The 19,992-nt window shown below is 42.0% G+C and overlaps 1 protein-coding gene across 1 annotated transcript in view; it reads left to right on the forward strand.

The window, feature by feature from the left end:
* The window catches only part of LOC132821326 (probable cation-transporting ATPase 13A4), an 81,642-nt gene that overhangs the window by 18,576 nt on the left and 43,074 nt on the right, over positions 1-19,992 (forward strand). Inside the window, exons 3-13 of the mRNA XM_060833909.1 lie at positions 2,121-2,267; positions 2,448-2,518; positions 2,609-2,689; positions 9,171-9,240; positions 9,333-9,467; positions 9,750-9,822; positions 11,911-12,042; positions 13,741-13,908; positions 14,719-14,876; positions 18,335-18,523; positions 19,928-19,989. Of these exons, the coding sequence (XP_060689892.1) occupies positions 2,121-2,267; positions 2,448-2,518; positions 2,609-2,689; positions 9,171-9,240; positions 9,333-9,467; positions 9,750-9,822; positions 11,911-12,042; positions 13,741-13,908; positions 14,719-14,876; positions 18,335-18,523; positions 19,928-19,989 (1,286 nt within the window). The remainder of the gene's footprint in view (positions 1-2,120; positions 2,268-2,447; positions 2,519-2,608; positions 2,690-9,170; positions 9,241-9,332; positions 9,468-9,749; positions 9,823-11,910; positions 12,043-13,740; positions 13,909-14,718; positions 14,877-18,334; positions 18,524-19,927; positions 19,990-19,992) is intronic.

Raw genomic sequence — 19,992 nt, forward strand, 5'->3', positions numbered from 1 at the left:
CTCATGCCGTCTCATCCAGTCAGCATCTGGTAAGCCTTTACAGCACCCTCTCCAAAGCCTCCACATCCTTCCTGTAATGTGGCAAACAGAATTGAATGTAATACTCTAAGCGTAGCCTAACCAAAGTTTTATAAATTTGCAATGTCACCATTCATCGCAGATTGCAGCGACAATGATGACAGGTTGAATGAGTGTACTGCCGTATTGAGCTAATTTGACAGGTAGTATCAGGAAAAGTGATGGTTGATTTTGACCATGAAAATTGTAAATGAAGAGAGCACTGCTGTCTCATTACTGACTTCACAGCAAGATCATCTAAATTTAAGAAAAAGCCTTTCATTGACAGCTGCAAAGGGTGCTGGGCATCTCAGTTGGAGAAGACTCCATGACACCCACACCAACCAATCCCACTGCCCCATGGCTGAACACTTCAACTCCCCCTCCTACTCTGCCAGGGACATGCAGATCCTGGGCTTCCTCCATCGCTAAACCCTAACCACCTGACGCCTGGAGGAAGAACACCTCATCTTCTGCCTTGGGACCCTCCAACCACATGGGATCAATGTGGATTTCACCAGTTTCCTCATTTCCCCTTCCCCTACCTTATCCCAGATCCAACCTTCTAACATGGCACTGCCCTCATGACCTGTCCTATCTATCCACCTTCCTTTCCACCTATCCATTCCACACTCCTCTCCAACCTATCACCAATACCCCCACCTCCATTCAGCTATCACATTCACAGCTACATTCCCCCCAGCCCCACCACCCCTCCCATTTATCTCTCCACCTCCTTGGCTCACAAACCTCATTCCTGATGAAGGTCTTTTGCCCAGAATATCTATTCTCCTCCTCATCAGATGCTGCCTGACCGGCTGTGCTTTTCCAGCACCATACTCTCAACTCTGATCTCCAGCATATACAGTCCTCACTTTCTCCCTTCTTGTCCTATCTATCACCAAACAAGTTTAGGATAGGCCCTTAGCTTTACATGTTCATAAAGGTTTATTCAATGGGCATGACCAAGTTAATGGGCTTGATTAATTAAGCAGTGACCCAAATGTGAACACAGGTTGAATGAGTGTACTGCCACATTGAGCTAATTTGATTCCTCTCAACCTTCTTCACATCATCCCAAGGTGATCTTCAACAATTAAATTTGATGCAAATTTCATTCTCTTTTTGTCAGAGGGAAGTTAACTCACCATAGTTTTTTCCCTGCCAGTTACCACTCTTACTTTAAACTCAGCCTCTTGTTTCATTGTGTCTGTGTGAAGTAGGTTTCCAAATATGAGTTAAGTTCTTTGGGATGGATTCCAAAGAGCACTCTAGACACCTGCACTCTACCCCTACATCCTGAGCTAAACAGTCCAACAGTTGTGCCATAGCAGTTTATTGCTGAGAGCAGGATTAGTGACTTGGAGGTGAGGAGAGAAGCCAGGGCCAAATTCCAGTTTAGAGAGATGGTAGTCACTCCAATTTGTTGATGATTCTGACATCGCAGTAGTACCAGTAGTGGCCACAGTTGAGTCTAAAAATTCTCCCAATTGCTGAAAAGACGTGGAATCCAGGCTCAGGTGCAATGTTGGCGGTGCTGATTGGAACTGTGTGGAGAACTGGAGCTGAGTTTAAAATGTTGGAGCAAGTTTTAAAACTAAGGGATAACCGTTTTGTGTCGGGGGAAGTGGGATGCTTTGATGAGCACTGGGGTCACCAAATGTGGTTCCTTTCCCTTCAGTCGACATGTGGAGCCCTCAGATTTTCAGGTGTAGACTCTGCCTGCTGTGGGAAAAATAACAGGAGTGACAAGGTGACGCTTTTAAAGTGCCCGTTAATTGGTCACCTCAATAGGCCTTGGGTAGGCATGCCACCCAACACCTTTTTTGCCGCCTTAAAAATTTAGACAGGTCTGGGGTAGGGAGGCAGGTAGTGGGATAGTCACATGCTGGATATTACATGCTCCCATGTTTTGAGTGAGTTGGAACAACTGGTGAGTTGGAGCGAGTCCTGAAACAATTTGTTCACAGTTCTATTGTTGGAATTTGGTTTTGCTATTACATACAAATAAATTGAATGCACAAAATCTTTAATAATTATACTTTCATTTCTTTTTGGTTGAGGATGAATTTAAAATCTGGACTAAGAAGAAAGTAATGTGGGTTCAGCTGTCTTTTCCTAGTAGCACAGCAAGGGCTGCTCAACAACATTCACTTTTCTCTGATGAGACATCATTGCTGCACAGGATTGTCACTAAACCTGATTTAAAAGTAAGAATCCTCCTTTTGCTACAGCAAGTTATTTTATATAGTTAAAAGTATATCTGCAGCACCATATCTGAAGCTCGTAATTTAGTTACAACTGTCGAGAATATTTTATTTAATACTGTCTATTTAAATATTAAATTCCTGCCTTTAAAATATATATATCCTCTTAACTGATCTTTATAGGTGCGTTTTATTGAAATTCAAAAGATCAGATACATCTGGGACCTTTATGAAAAGCAATTTATTAGAGCTGAGTAAGTTTTTGCAAATCCAACTGAATTTCTGGGATGATGGCAATTTTAAGACTTTTTGAAATATTTTCTTTAACTCATTATTCTTTTCAGAGTACTGGAAGACAGATATTCCTGTGCTGATACTCGTTATAAATTTGGATCTGGACTGACAACCACAGAAGAAGCTACCAGGTAATTAGTAAAAATAATTATTTTGTCTGAGAGTGCATTCTGTTATGAGACAGAGAAAGATAGAATACACTTTAATTTGTTTTTATGGCCTATTAATTCTGCCTGGTTGTATGCCCATTTTTTGAGCTATTTTGAAAGAGTTGATTTAAAAGGTCAACTTTTGAGATGAAAATGAACAGTAATTTTCCCTTTTTCTTCAAAGAGGTTCTCCTGAGTGCTCAAAACTCAAGTAATTTGAATGTCTACGAAAATATTCTGCTTGAATTTAATAAATAAATGTATATTGGAAGTACACGTGAGTTAACAACGATGAGATGTTCTTAATTTATAACATTTTCAAAACAAATTGCAGAGATCCAAACATCTTAGGGTTGCATTCTCATCCCAATATGAAGAGAATTTTAATGGATAGGACTGGGAATCAGGATTGGTCCTGGTTTCACTAGATCCCTACCACTTTTCCATTCATCAAATTTCTTTGGAGGATTTAGGATGAGTGCATTTCATTGCAAAATGGAAAAATATCATGCAATCTAATTACACCATATGATGACATTCCTGACATTTGCATGAAAGCAAAGAAGTTTAGGTGCATCTTTTGTGTTCAGTAATGTTAAGGGATGGGATATTAACAATTTGCCAGCAAAGAGGCATGTCAACTGACTGTAGAAATGTTTGTGCTTAAAAACGTGTTGCTGGAAAAACGCAGCAGGTCAGACAGTATCAAAGGAGCAGGAGAATCGACGTTTCGGGCATAAGTCCTTCTTCAGGAATGAAGAGGGTGTGCCAAGCAGACTAAGATAAAAGGTAGGGAGGAGGGACTTGGGGGAGGGGCATTGGGAATATATTAGGTGGAAGGAGGTTAAGGTGAGGATGATAGGCCGGCGAGGGGGTGGAGGCTGAGAGGTCGCAAAGAAGATTGCAGGTCAAGAAGGTGGTGCTGAGTCTGAGGGTTGGGACTGAGAAAAGGTGGGAGGGAGGGGAAATGAGAAAGCTGGAGAAATCTGCATTCATCCCTTGTGGTTGAAGGGTTCCTAGGCGGAAGATGAGGTACTCTCTCTCCAGGCGTCATGTTGCTACGGTCTGGCGATGGAAGAGGCCAAGGACTTGCATGTCCTTGGCGGAGTGGGAGGGGGAGTTAAAGTGTTCAGCCACGGGGCGGTTGGGTTGGTTGGTGTGGGTGTCCCAGAGGCGTTCTCTGAAATGTTCCGCAAGTAGGCGGCCTGTCTCCCCAATGTAGAGGAGGCTACATCGGGTGCAGCGGATACAGTAAATGATGTGTGTGGAGGTGCAGGTGAATTGTGACGGATATGGAAGGATCCATTGGGACCTTGGAGGGAAGTGAGGGGGAGGTGTGGGCACAAGCTTTGCATTTCTTGCGGTTGCAGGGGAAGGTGCCTGGAATGGAGGTTGGGTTGGTGGGGGGTGTGGATCTGATGAGGGAGTTGCAGAGGGAGTGGTCTTTCTGGAACGTTGATGGGGTGGGAAGGGAAATATAGCCTGGTGGTGGGGGTCTGTTTGGAGGTGGCGGAAATAACGAAGGATGATACGATGTATCTGGAGGTTGGTGGGGTGGTAGGTGAAGACCAGTGGCGTTCTGTCCTGATGGCGATTGGAGGGGCGGGGTGCAAGGATGGAGGAGCGGGAAGTGGAGGAGATGTGGTGGAGAGCATCGTCAACCACGTCTGAGGGGAAATTGTGATCTTCGAAGAAGGACGCCATCTGGGTTGTTCGGTATTGGAACTGGTCCTCCTGGGAGCAGATGTGGCGAAGGCGAAGGAATTGGGAATATGGGATGGTGTTTTCACAGGGGGCAGGTGGGAGGAGGTGTAACCTAATTAGCTGTGGGAGTCTGTTGGTTTATAGTAAACGTCCGTGTTGAGTCGGTCATCCGAGATAGAAATGGAGAGGTCTAGGAAGGGGAGGGAGGAGTCTGAGACAATCCCGGTATATTTGAGGTGGAAGGTGTTAGTAAAGTGGATGAACTGTTCAACCTCCTCGTGGGAGCACAAGGTAGCGCCGATACAGGCATCGATGTAGCGGAGGAAAAAGTTGGGGGTGGTGCCAGTGTAGCTGCGGAAGATGGACTGTTCCACACATCCAACGAAGAGGCAGGCATAGCTGTGGCCCATCCAGGTCCCCATGGCTACTCCTTTGGTTTGGAGGAAGTGGGAGGATTGGAAAGAGAAGTTGTTCAGAGTGAGGACCAGTCCAGTCAGTCGAAGGAGGCTGCCAGTGGAAGGGTACTAGTTGGTTCGGTGGGAAAGGAAGTAGCGGAGGGCTTTGAGGCCTTCATGATGGGGGATGGAGGTGCATAGGGACTGGATGTCCATGTTGAAGATAAGGCATTGGGGGCCGGGGAAGCGAAAATCATAGAGGAGGTGGGTGGTGTCCCAAATGTAGGTGGGGAGTTCTTGGACTAAGGGGGACGGGACCATGTCAAGGTATGCAGAAATGAGTTCGGTGGGGCAGGAGCAGGCTGAGACAATGGGTAGGCTGGGGCAGTCAGGTTTGTGGGTTTTGGGCAGGAGGTAGAAACGGATGTTGTGGGGTTGTAGGACTATGAGGTTGGAGGCGTTGGATGGGAGATCCCCTGAGGTAATGAGGTTATGGATGGTCTGGGAGATGATGGTTTGGTGGTGGGAGGTGGGGTCATGGTCAAGGGGCCAGTAGGAGAAGGTGTCCGCGAGCTGGTGTTTAGCTTCAGCAATATAAAGATCGATGCGCCAAACTACCACCGTGCCTTCTTTGCCTGCCGGTTTGATGGTGAGATTGGGGTTGGAGTGGAGGGAGTGGAGGGTTGCACGTTCCGAGAGTGAGATTTGGAGTGGATGAGATGGGTGGACATGTTGAGGCGGTCAATGTTGCAGCGGCAGTTGGCTATGAAGAGATCGAGGACGGGTAAGAGACCAGCACGGGGTGTCCAGGTGGATGGGGTGTGTTGGAGCCGGGAGAAGGGATCGTCAGAGGATGGGTGGGAGTCCTGGTTGACCATGGACAACCCCGCACCGCCCATTTCTACCTCCTGCCCAAAATCCACAAACCTGACTGCCCCGACCGACCGATTGTCTCAGCCTGCTCCTGTCCCACTGAACTCATTTCTGCATACCTTGACACGGTCCTGTCGCCCTTAGTCCAAGAACTCCCCACCTACGTTCGGGACACTACCCTTGCCCTCCACCTCCTCCATGATTTTCGCTTCCCCGGCCCCCAATGCCTTATCTTTACCATGGACATCCAGTCCTTATACACCTCCATTCCCCATCACGAAGGCCTTAAAACTCTCCGCTTCTTCCTTTCCCGCCCTACCAACCGGTACCCTTCCACTGACACCCTCCTTCAACTGACTCAACTGGTCCTCACTCTGAACAACTTCTCTTTCCAATCCTCCCACTTCCTCCAAACCAAAGGAGTAGCCATGGGCACCTGCATGGGCCCCTGCTATGTCTGCCTCTTCATCGGATATGTGGAACAGTCCATCTTCCGCAGCTACACTGGCACCACCTCCCACCATTTTCTCCGCTACATCGATGCCTGTATCAGCGCTACCTCATGCTCCCACGAGGAGGTTGAACAGTTCATCCACTTTACTAACACCTTCCACCCCGACCTCAAATTTACCTGGACTGTCTCAGACTCCTCCCTCCCCTTCCTAGACCTTTCCATTTCTATCTCGGAAGGCCGACTCAACACGGACGTTTAGTATAAACCGACTGACTCACACAGCTATCTAGATTACACCTCCTCCCACCTGCCCCCTGTAAAAACGCCATCCCATATTCCCATTTCCTCTGCCTTTGCCGCATCTGCTCCCAGGATACCAGTTCCAATACCGAACAACCCAGATGGCGTCCTTCTTCAAAGACCACAATTTTACCTCAGACGTGGTTGACGATGCTCTCCACCACATCTCCTCCACTTCCCGCTCCTCCATCTTTGAACTCTGCCTCTCCAATCGCCACCAGCACAGAACGCCAATGGTCCTCACCTACCACCCCACCAACCTCCAGATACATCGTACCATCCTTCGTCATTTCTGCTACTTCCAAACAGACCCCACCACCAAGATATATTTCCCTCCCCATCCCTACCAGCGTTCCAGAAAGACCACTCTCTCCGCGACTCCCTCGTCAGATTCACACCCCCCACCAACCCAACCTCCACTCCCGGCACCTTCCCCTGCAACCACAAGAAATACAAAGCTTACGCCACACCTCCCCCCTAATTTCCCTCCAAGGCCCCAAGGGATCCTTCCATATCAGTCACAAATTCACCTGCACCTCCACACACATCATGTACTGCATCCACTGCACCCAATGTAGCCTCCTCTACATTGGGGAGACAGGCCGTCTACTTGCGGAATGTTTCAGAGAACACCTCTGGGACACCCGCACCAACCAACCCAACCGCCCCATGGCTGAACCCTTTAACTCCCCCTCCAACTCTGCCAAGGACATGCAGGTCCTTGGCCTCCTCCATCGCCAGACCATGACAACACGACGCCTAGAGGAAGAGCGCCTCATCTTCCGCCTAGGAACCCTGCAACCACAAGGGATGAATGCAGATTTCTCCAGCTTCCTCATTTTCCCTCCCCCCAATTTTTCTCAGTCCCAACTCTCAGAGTCAGCACTGCCTTCTTGACCTGCAATCTTCTTCCCGACCTCTCCGCCCCCACCCCCTCTCCGGCCTATCATCCTCACCTTAAACTCCTTCCACCTATCGTATTCCCAATGCCCCTCCCCCAAGTCCCTCCTCCCTACTTTTTATCTTAGTCTGCTTGGCACACCCTCCTCATTCCTGAAGAAGGGCTTATGCCCGAAATGTCAATTCTCCTGCTCATTTGATGCTGCTTGACCTGCTGTACTTTTCCAGCAGCACATTTTTTAGCTCTGATCTCCAGCATCTGCAGTCCTCACTTTCTCCTAGTTGCAGAAATATTTGTACCCACACACCTCCATACATAACTCCCCATGGGAGCAGATAGATTTAGGATATAACCCAACCAATATTTGGGACAAAACTGACAATCACATAGCAATTTCATTTCAACAATCACTAAGAATAGACTGTGTGCAGTCCATTCAGAAATTGATTAGTATGCCAGCAATGGGCCAGAGGAGAAGGAACTTAATTCATTTCAGAAAAAAAAGAAAGAACTGAGGATGCTGGAAGTCTGAAACCAAAAGAGAGGAACTCAGAAGGTCAGGCAGCATCTGTAGAAGCAAAATATTTTTCGTCCATGACCCTTGGATAAAAATTCTTGAAGCTAACTTTGGTTTCATTTGTTAAAATTTTGAAATCTTGTCAGTGATAACTCTCATAATGATGGATGAAGTAAATAAAACAGATGTTAATTGTTTCAATGCAAAGCACTGAATAGCAGATGGTACTCAACTAGCTATAACATGTTCAACCCAAAACATAACAGCAGCTGCTGTCCCCCTGTAGTTGGGCAGAACTTGCAGAGCAATCCTGAGTGCATTAACAGCCACACTAACAATAAATTTAAGATAATTAGTCAAGCTTGTAACATTTCTTCTTAAAGCTTATTGGAAGTGACATACATTCATATGCAGGAATTTCATTTTCTGCAAACAAAAAGAATGTATTCAAGCTCCTTTGAGATACCAGGAGCTTGAGTAGCTTATGTTTCCTTTTTTGTTCTCTAAGGCAATGCCACTATCAATCAGAATTGACCTGTCAACTAACCACCACCATCTTCTTCTGAAATATAAATTGTTGAGATTATTTAAAATTTGGCATTCTCATGTTTTTCATTGAGTGCAAGCTCAACACATTTTAACAACACATTCCTATTTCCTATGATTTCTTAGTTCTGTAAAACTACATGTGTTGTTTTTATTCTTTATCTTTTATTGGACAGCAGAGAATTAAAGTTATACCTGTTCAATTATTGGTTGTACTTATGTTTGTCTCAATTTTGAATATTTATTTTTCAAATCGTGAGCTTCTATCTCTAATATGCTGAGATTTAAATTTCTCTTAAGGCGGCACGGTAGCACAGTGGAAGGCGGCACGGTAGCACAGTGGAAGGCGGCACGGTAGCACAGTGGTTAGCACTGCTGCCTCACAGCGCCAGGGACCTGGGTTCAATTCCCACCTCAGGCGACTGACTGTGTGGAGTTTGCACGTTCTCCCCGTGTCTGCGTGGATTTCCTCCGGGTGCTCCGGTTTCCTCCCACAGTCCAAAGATGTGCGGGTCAGGTGAATTGGCCATGTCAAATTGCCCATAGTGTTAGGTAAGGGGTATGGGTGTGTTGCGCTTCGGCGGGTCGGTGTGGACTTGTTGGGCCGAAGGGCCTGTTTCCACACTGTAAGTAATCTAATCATTTCACTGACAGAACAGTTATAGTAATATAGTTATTTATGTAAATTCCTAAAATCTTTATTACATAATTTTAAATGGCAATGAAATGTAGTTTTGTTTTGCATCCAAAAACACTATAATGTTTAAATGTAGGAGATTGATATTTGGACCCAATGTCATTGACATCCGAATTTCTCCCATTTGGAAGCTACTTTGTAAAGAGGTAAGTTTTATTTTATGTGATTTTTTTAAAATCACATTTCTCACTTTAAATGTAAATCTAACATTATAATTTTGGTTTTCTTTTCTTCACAGGTTTTAAATCCATTTTATACATTTCAAATATTCAGTGTGTGTTTGTGGCTTTCTGAGGATTATACTGAATATTCAGTTGCACTCATAATTATGTCATTCATTTCCATTGCCTTTTCTGTCTATGATGTGCGTCAGGTGAGTGCTAAAACAGAGGTTACATTTAAAGGTTTGTTTGGTCTTATCTTCATCAATATTTACAGTGCAGTAAACAATTAAATTGCCTACTTTCTGATTCCAACCATGTCTAAATTTCTAAATTTTCAATTTTAAATTTGTGAAGAAGACATATGTTTCATTTGCACTTAAATTTACATTTCACCTCCTGAGATTTGACAAATGAAATGCAAGGATTTAATTTTATTGGGAAAGATAATAAAATAAGCAGAGTAAATTCTTATGTTACTTTACCGTTTGCAGCAATCGATAAAGTTGTACAGACTTGTAGAATCTCACAATAACATGATGGTCACCATCTGCAGAAAAGGTGGAGGTGAGCTAATGCTATAATTTTGTAACTATATTCTGCTTGGTAGCTGGAGCTGTATTAGGAAAGCCTTCACCATCATGTGTAATCGCATTGTCTGGTTTGCTTTTGCTTCACAATTCATCACTCATTCCTTTAAATTCTTCATTACTTGTTTCTTTTCATTGAAAAATTTTGTCAGCAATATATCCAGTAAAAGCTTCCAAACAACATCCTGAACTACACCGTTCTGATTTTTGCAGGACCATTTGCAACTTAATGTGCAGAAATTTCAAGCAAACTAATCCCAAGTAACTGGATGAAACTAATAAATTTATGTCATTTTGCACTTTTACAGCCATATAGCAGAAGGGGCTTGAAACTTCCACCAGGAGAGAAAGGGCAGTGTGGTATCTCAGGTTATTATGTACTCTGTGTCTCAGGAATTCTTTCATTTTCCTATAGTAGTATAGAAAGAAAGGGAATTGTATTTCTGTAATCAGATATAGAAATTTGTTGCATGTTTTCTCCAGTTCAGCATCAACACTATCTTTTGACACATTTAGACAAATATTTCAATAACTTGGTATTGAATCATGTAATAGTCATGGATAATAGTATTTAAACATTCCCAGGTAAGCTCATTTACATTTTCCTAATGAATAACTGAAGAACATTTCAACCTTTCGTCAGTTGGGAAGTATGAAGCTAAGTCATGAATTCATAATCCTATTTTTAGTAAAATTCAACACAATTCATTCTGATTGTCATAATGCCTAAAATATTAATACATGCTGCTTTACCGTATCGACAATTGAAAATCACCTGACAGGTTGGGCAAAACGTTTCCAGCTGCAAAGTAGTAGGCTTCAGGGTGATGGAGAGGCCACACACCAACCCTTTGCAGAAGCTGCTCACTCAATCAAGATTACATACCTGTGGCAGGGTGAGAAAACATTGGAGCCTGAGGTGCAGAACCCATCCTTCCCCAGTTTTATTCTGTTATCTGAACATTGAACAGTACCACTTTCCAATCCTTTTGCATGCATACACACACACACACACACACACACACACACACACACACACACACACACACACACACACACACACACACACACACACACACACACACACACACACACACACACGTAAAAGAAATGGACTAAAACTTACAGGGAACATACTTTTTCCATGCATTTTCCTAATCTGTATCTCCACATCTAAGCCTAGACATCAAAAGCGAACTTTTGTATTGTTGTTATTTTGTATTTTCCCTTTGATTTTGTGGGGGAGGCAAAATGAAATCTTTAGGTTAAGCACAGAATTACATTAATTATTACAATGTAACCCCCTTCTTATATTTATTTTAAGCTCAAGGCACGTGAAAAATGAGCACAGTAAAATTGGCTTGGTGCACAGTGATGCAAACAAACTGACCATGTCCACAAAGTGGTCTGTGAATTATGACTTTCAAGGTTCGCATAAAGATTTGTCGCTCGGGTGCCAGTTGTCATAGTTGTGGGTATGTATGCTGAGCTGGGAAGTTGATTTACAGACATTTTGTCCTCTGTCTAGGTGACATCTTCAGTGTTTTGGAACCTGCTGTGAAGCCCTGCTGTACTGTGTCTTCTGGAATTTATTCAGTTCCATTCCTGATGCTTCCTGTTTCTGATTCCAGTTGTTTGTTGTGGATGCCGGTATATTGGGTCTAGGTACATGCGCTTGTTGATGGACATGAACACTAGCTAGCCACTAAACGCCACACCCAGCAGTCCCTAATAGCCACACACACAGATGACAAGGACCACAGATTTGACTGGGACAGCACAATGATCAGAGGACAAGCTAAACAGAGGGCAGTCAGAGAATTTCTGGATGCATGGCATGTATCCACAGACTCCATCAACAAGCACGCAGTTGTGGGTGAACATACCCACAACTATGACAATTATGATGTTGTACAGCATGCATAGCTCCCTTCTAGTTCTGTGTTCCAATTCAAAATACTAGCAGCAAAGCTTTAGTCTTAAATGAAAATTTTTCTATTCACCCTGGAAGATGATGAAAAACAAGTGGATTCACTAGATTGCAGGTTATGGTTTATATTTGCAGGATATGCGAAAGTGCCATCAAGTGAACTGGTGCCTGGTGATGTATTTATAGTTACAGGAAATAAGCAAGTATTGTCCTGTGATGCCATACTGATCCATGGGGGCTGCATTGTCAATGAGAGCATGCTTACAGGTAAGAATCTCATTTTCATTTGCATTTGAAAGAAAAGTGACAATTCAAAAAAAATTCATTGACACTTGCACATATGCTGGGAATGTGGAAAATATAGGAATCAAGTGTCCTTCATTTTTTTTGATTCACTGACAGGATGAGTGCTTTGCTGGTTAGAATCATAGAATCATAGAATCCCTACAATGCAGAAAGATGCCTTTTAGCCCATCGAGTCCACAGTGACTCTCCAAAGAGCATCCCACTCAGACCCAGACCCCCACAATATCCCCATAGTCTCACATCTACTATGGCTAACTCACCTTAGCCTGCACATCCCTAGACAATATGGACAATTTACAGCGGCCAATGCACCTTACCTGCACATCTTTGGATCTTTGGGTAACCCAGAACAATAACCTAACTGAATGAGGAAATTCCTTCTTCTGTAAATTAAACATCTTTTCTGAAAGATAGACTGATCTAGAGAATCAAGGGACAGTAGGAAAGTGATGGTAAGGCAAAAGATCAGCCTTGATCACGTTGAATGGTTGAAGATTCTGTAGCATTTATATGGTTTATTTATATTCCTCTTGCATATGTCCTTGTGTTCATTTCTCCCTGGGAAATAAGAGAAATTTGAAAAATGAAACTTGGAGAAGAGAGTTATCTCCAGACCAATTTCACAAGTAGCAGGAATCTACCAACAAACAGAGTAGATAGACAGAAACATCTCACTTATGGTGTGGATGTTGGAATGGATTTTGTTCAGTGTAAATTTGTTTCTTTCTCTTCTTGGATAATTTTCTTTTTTTGCCTCTGAGGTGTGTGATTCTCGAACGTCAGCAGGATTTGGTCATCTCGAGTTTTCTTGAGTCAACCACATAATGGAGGCCCAGAGTCACGTGCAAATGACACATTTGGAGTTAAGGATCCCTTTCCTAAAACATTAGTTGTCTATATTATTGCATATGAGGCAGTACAGTAGCTCAGTGGTTAGCACTGCTGCCTCACAGTGTCAGTGACCTGGTTTTGATTCCAGCCTCGGGCGACTGTCTTTATTGAGTTTCCATGTTCTCCCCATGTCCATGTGAGTTTTTTCAGGGTGCTCCAGTTTCCTGCCACAATCAAAGGATGTGCAGGTTAGGTGAATTAGCCTAGTTAAATTGCCCACAGTGTTCAGGAATGTGTAGATTAGGTACATTGGTCAAGGATAAATATAAGATAGGGCAATAGATCTGAATAGGTTACTCTTCGGAGGGTCAGTGTGGACTTGTTGGGCCGAAAGGCCTGTTTTCACACTGTAGGGATTCTGTGATTCACTGTCATACTTTCAATTGTAGACTACAGCAATAATGACGCAGCACATTGTTTTGCATACTATTCAGCACACCAACCACCACCCCACCACCACCTCCCAATACCCAGCCTCCCAAACCCCCACCAGCCAGCCCTCACCATCTACCATCACCACAGACTGCAGTGCATTCCACCTGTAAGCCAAAATTACTTCAACAGCCTGCCTTGTGTGAATACTGAACCGGAAAATCTTGAAAAGTAAACTTTTGGATATGCCAGAAATAGAAAATGCGTCCACATTTTCAAAGCTTTCTTGCTCCATTGAACATTTAGGGAATACAGAATCCTATGCTTCTGCAATGAATTACTGTTAACTGACAGTAACTGTGTTGATGTTCTTATTATTTGGTTTTACTATACAAGGCGAAAGTATTCCCGTAACAAAGACACCTTTGCCAAGCACAGTTAACTGTAGCAGTTGGAAGAGCTCAACTGAAGATTACAAACGTCACACTCTGTTCTGTGGGACTCAAGTCATTCAATCAAAGGCAACTAGCGAGGGTGGAGTGAGAGCTGTTGTCTATCGAACAGGTCTGTCTCTAATGAGAGAAAAGCATAAATTATTTAGAACACAAATGTTTCCATATGTGCCACATAATGCTAATGTCTCCACCTGCTGCACTTCACCTCAGGAGGATTGGCTTTTTTGTTTGCACTATTTATGGATAATCATCAACTGGGCAGAATGTAGAAAGGAATCAATAGAAGGAAAATTGACTGGGTTTTATTCCTTGCATGCAATCCTACCTTGCTAATCTTCCTTGCTGTCCTCCCTGAATATGAAGATTAACACTGACCTTACTCACAGACCTTACTCTGTCTGCCTAATAGTGTTTTCAAGATTAGACACCAGAGGTATTGATGCTACAGCAAGTGTTGTGTTATTGAGGCATAAGAATTTGATTCCTCAATTTTCAACAATGAGTTCAGCGATATTATTGGGAAGGAAGATGACATGCAAAAGTATTCATTCTTCCTCAATGGAGAGAAGGAAATATCGCTAGGAACTCATTGAGATTGAGTTGATTCACTTTCTAATAGTTCTAATCTTATCGCTGTCAAGATCTGTGCGAAGGATTTTTTTTTATCTGCTTAATATAAAAGCTTGTTAGTCAGAACGAAGAACAGTTTGCAGTCTGCAATACATGTGGCATCTTCAGTTATGATGGAATTAACAGTTTTCTAAATCAATGGCAATCTGTGTATGTCAGAAAATATTTGCTTTATCCCTCCCAAAACTTGTTATAAAGAAGAACCGAGTAATAATTTAATCAATTATTATACCTTTAATGACCTTAATGATTTCTCTTCCTTCATACCAATGAAATTGTGTCACAATAGGTTTTACTACTACCAAGGGGGAGTTAGTGAGATCCATTCTGTACCCAAAACCAATTGACTTCAAATTGTACCAAGATGCCTTTCGATTCCTGTTGTGCCTGGCAGCTATTGCAACAATTGGAATGATATATTCAGTTTGTATCCTTGTGCTAAATGGGGTAAGTCAATAATAGTCACTGTGCATATGAAAGCACCTGAAGTAGCAAAATCTATGTTATTTTATGTTTGTGTGCTTGGTGGATAGGTTAAAAAATTCCTTTCCTTATTTTCATTTCATTTCCTTAGTCTACTTTCCCTGCACTTATTTTTTCCAGCTAAAATCTCAACCAGTACCCACTGTTCGTCATAAACCCAAATACTGCATATCTCTTTTCATCTTTTTTGTGTCATGTGGGAACTGCTTGTTGCCCATCCTTAATTGCTATTGAGATTGTAGGAGTGCAATGCCTTCTACCTGCAGCCTGTGTGGTGAAGGTACACGTAGTGCTATTCGAAAAGGACCTGGATCATGATTTGGGAAGATGGGAGGTGGGGCTGGAGGAGGAGTATAGCGAGGAGGAGAAAGTGAGGACTGCAGATGCTGGAGTTGAGAGCGTTGTGCTGGAAAAATACAGCAGGCCAGGCAGCATCCAAGGAGAAAGATATCTCATAACCTGGCAGAGACTATATTGATGGTGTCCACTGAAAGTTGTATTCCATGTCATCACTTTCCACTCTTTAGATGCACAATGTCGCTGAAAATTGATTAAGACAATGCTGGAGTGGATAGAGTCAATCTCACTTTGATTGGTGAAAGCAGGGGATTGATGTCTGATGGGCGTTAAAAGATTGCAGGGGCAAATGCATGAAGTGTGAGTTTATAAACTCCAGCTGCATTTCATATGCAAACATGTTTCCTCTCACTTATGCAAGACATGCATATTGAATGTGATTATGCATCAAATTCAAGTCAAAGGCAGATTGCACCTGCTGCAACCAGGGCTGTGATGAAGCAGACATCAGGGCTGATGGAAGTCTAGCTCCACAGCTTGGAGCACTATGGGGAGCTCCAGTCTATGCACCTTCCTGGGTATACTGCATTCTGTACAATTGGAGCAGGCAACAAGGTGAAGCTGAGAAACTAGGAAAACAGGACCTGGAGAAGGATGAAGACGTTGGGAGGATGAAGCTCTCCTTGTGGATGACTGAACTCAGATGCATTGGACTCGACAAGGCATACAGAAACTGATTGACAGTCACCATTTAATTTCCATCTCTCGTAAAATGCTCTGCATCACATCTTTTAGAAAAAGTGTTTTAAAAATTACATGATATCATGGGAAATATTTAAAATCAAAACAAGAATAGTATTTAAATCAAGTTAGTTTATAGTTTAGATTGGATATGCCGACTATGCACTCAAATAAGAACTGAGTGAAGCTAATAAAACCCATGTGGAATAATAGTTGGTTGTTCAGGGCCTAAAATACTTCAAACCAGGAACAAATTTACCATTGCATCCTAACTCCGTCCTAAAGCCTTATTGAAATCATGGAAGCAAGATCATTAGAATAGCCTGGTTACATCAAGACTTCCACTCGGCAGAAGTGGGTATTGCAAATGCTTCATTCCTGATGAAGAGCTTTTGCCCGAAACGTCGATTTTCCTGCTCCTCAGATGCTGCCTGACCTGCTGTGCTTTTCCAGCACCACTCTAATCTAGATTTAATATTTCCACTCTAGACCACAATGGAGAGAAAGTCCTACAAGGAGCTGAAAATAGTTTGTACTTTTGTATAATCAACTGAGAAAACAAGCTTCTTGTGGAAGATAACTGGTCCCTTTATAGTTTAACATTTCTCCCAAGTTAAGTTCTTGTGAATTCCACTAAGGCTTACAGAGGTTGTAAAAAGCAGAGTTACTGGTATAGCCCAGGAGTGTTACCCTAAGATGGTGGAGGAGAAATGTCAATTTTGGTTCCTTCTCCCTCACAAAAAATATCACAGAATTGGAAGAATCGAGTAGAATTTCAGTGGAACTTGACTTTGCCTCAATTCTGTTACCAACGATGAAATCTACTGCCATTCCACCCATACCCTGATTGGATTTTGACTTTAAAAGTTATCCTTTAATGTTTTTTGATGTGGTTATATTTTAAACAGTCAGCAGGTGCTTAGGCTTCCAATATGCTGGACTTTATGAATTGGAAGTACATTATCTATCAGATTTTAATGCACAATATCAAAGTGTCAAAAGCCACCTCTGTGAAATAGGTGTCAAATTATTTGTATAATTTAGTGAAGAGCCTATCATGAGATTGAGGCCCACTCCTGCATAATTGAATTGTCCTGATGCAGCAGGCAAAGGGCTTGGTGCAGTCAGAGTGGAGCAAAGTAAAGAATAGTTAAGAATAGCTACTGAGCATGTGTGTACAGAGCTATGTCATAGCCGTGTGGATCACATGGGATTGGAACCTATGTCTTAGAGTTCCAGATGCATATAACCTGTTTTCAGAAGTCAATATCAGATAAGTCAAAGACCAGCATGTCAACACATAATTATAAGCCACAGTCACTCTACATTGCAACTTGTCAGGCCAAGGAAGTGTATGGAGATTACCTTGTATGGCTTGTATTAGTTTCAGCTTGAAGTAAACTAATAGGAGATCCTGAAGTAAACAGAATCTATGCATCTTATTTGTGTTATACACAGAAAGCAGAAGGCATCACTGCAATCCTCTGGTATTTTAATATAGCCTGTTAAATATACATTTACCTAAGTGTACACCTAATCAAATCTGCTTATGATCTAGTCATCGATCCTTAAAGGGGCTGTGACAAGCCACCACTCAAAAGATATGGTTTTATCTGATTATGGAACCAGGAGGTACAAGACTGCTTTTTTCAGTTTCACTGTACCTTGCAAACTTATATCAGACATATGTACCCACCCCTACCCTCGCCTTCTATACCAGAAGGCCAGAGCCATCAAATGTTTAGGCCTATATATGCTTTTTACATGTAGAGTTAGTATTTGTTGCAAAAGTAATGATGAAGCTCCTAGAATGATCTATTGGTGAGTACAGATGTACTGTTAAACTCAAAATACAGAGGGCTGTCCAGTTTACTAACAATGATTGGTTAGGAGACAAACCATTGTTTGCACAGTTTATGCCTTGAGTAGCATACTTGAATCACTATCTCAGAACAACCTACAGTGAAAAAGATCATGGAAATTATATTCTTGGCAAAGTCAGAACTTGGATGTAGGTTTGCTCACAGCAGTGCTTTGCCCAAGGCTCACTGAAGATGTTACCTAGTATGGTGATGAAGCATCTGGAAATGAACCTTCCAACTCAGTGAGCAAACCTACATCCAAAACCTCAACCTGAGCTACAAATCTTCTCAAAACTCACCAAAGTCAGAACTATATAAAAAAACAGGTACCATTCATTCCCCAGCTGCAGCAAATTGTAGCCCAAAATGATTTGAATCATTCAGTAGAATTTACATATTGTGATTATTCATCATCTCTTCGACATCATCAAAGGTTTTTGGACAGCATATATTTTATTTTATATGTATACTGAAATATGCTTAATTGACTGAAAGATTATTGACAACGTTTGTCTTTGATAGATTCCACCAGGAAAAGTGGTGAGGAAAGCACTTGATGTGATAACTATTGCTGTATCACCTGCCCTACCAGCTTCTGTGACCATAGGTATAATATATGCTCAAGAAAGACTGAAAAAGAAAGGAATCTATTGTATTAACCCACAGAGGATCAATATGTGTGGACAGTTGAATCTTATCTGCTTTGACAAGGTATACCTATATTTAAACTTAGATATATATTTATGTGAATTTGCTACTTATTGTTTTGTCACATGGTAATCCTTTCAATACTACAACCCTTCAGGCTGGCTTAAACTTATATTTTACAACAGCATCACTTATTTATCTTGAATTTGGAACCATGAATAGAGTGAGGAACAGGAGGGCCAGACTCAGCAAAACTTTGATAAAACTATAGTTGAAAGTTGGAGCCTTTGGAGTTATATCATCTTTTGTACAGGAAATACAGACGTTGGGAAAGATGAATAAAATGAGGTACCATTTCCCCCAGATCTCACTTCCTGGTACTAGTTTATGCTACACCATTTCATTGTGTAGTTTGAGTTGTATGTATACTTTTCCTGCAAGAGAGTTCATCTTTAAGGACCCCATGTGCTGTGTGCATGTAGTTTTGCAACTCTGCTTTGCAGTTCATCTACTTTATTTCTGTAAGCTGCACACTCAAAATGGTTTGCTATATTGTCTGCTTTATAACTTGTAATGTATTTCACTATTTCAAATAAAGGAACCTAAGGAGTTAATCAGTCCTTGATGTTAGGAAATTAGCTTGCTGGTAAGCAGTCAAATTCCGTTTGAGAAGTCAGTTGAACTCACTTGAGAAAGACAAGTGATCTAGGTATATGCTGGATCAATATCCAGAAAAGAAGATGAAAGTTATATTGTTAGAGTATCCACAAAAATTCCAGGTTTAAGTCGATCTCCAAACAGAGCTTAAAATATTTAAACAGTATTCAGAGTTATTGCTTCTGGATTCAGGACATCCAGTGTAGGAAAGCAAACCGTGATGTATTGTTAAGCAATTGGGAATGAAGATCTGCATAGATGTAACATATCAGAATTAACAACTGAAGATCTAAGAGATCCCCAATCACTATGACCTACATTAGAAGACCATTTCAATCAGAATCTGATGATGTATATGATGAAACAAAGAATGGAGAACCCATATCGAATCTTTAGTGGGCCTTGCTCAGCTCACAGAGAGGAATGAAGAGCTGGAAGAGTAAGAAAGGTAGCAGGAAGATATACAAGCTTATGTCTACTCTTGCTAAAATAAATATTTCAGCTGCATTAATTGATTGTAAATATTTTCAAAAACTAATACATTCTCTTTATTTGTTTTTCTTGCTTAGTAGAGAGCACAGCATTCCACACTTTCATCATGAAATTCATTTCTCTATTATTTTTAATAATTTACTAAAATATGAATTAAAGTAGCAGAGAGATGAATTTCATTCAAGTATGTTATGGTTTGGTGCATCAGGAAACCAAAGCATAACACAGGATAATTTTTGTTTGTGGTATGAGCAGCTTTTTTTTAACCCCACACTGTTCTGTTTATCAGATACATATATTATTTTTTACTTTATACAGACTGGAACTCTGACTGAGGATGGACTGGATTTGTGGGGCTTAGTATCAACTAAAGGAAAGGGGTA

The sequence above is a fragment of the Hemiscyllium ocellatum genome, chromosome 13 (genome assembly GCF_020745735.1).
Source record: "Hemiscyllium ocellatum isolate sHemOce1 chromosome 13, sHemOce1.pat.X.cur, whole genome shotgun sequence".
NCBI classification, from domain to species: domain Eukaryota; kingdom Metazoa; phylum Chordata; class Chondrichthyes; order Orectolobiformes; family Hemiscylliidae; genus Hemiscyllium; species Hemiscyllium ocellatum.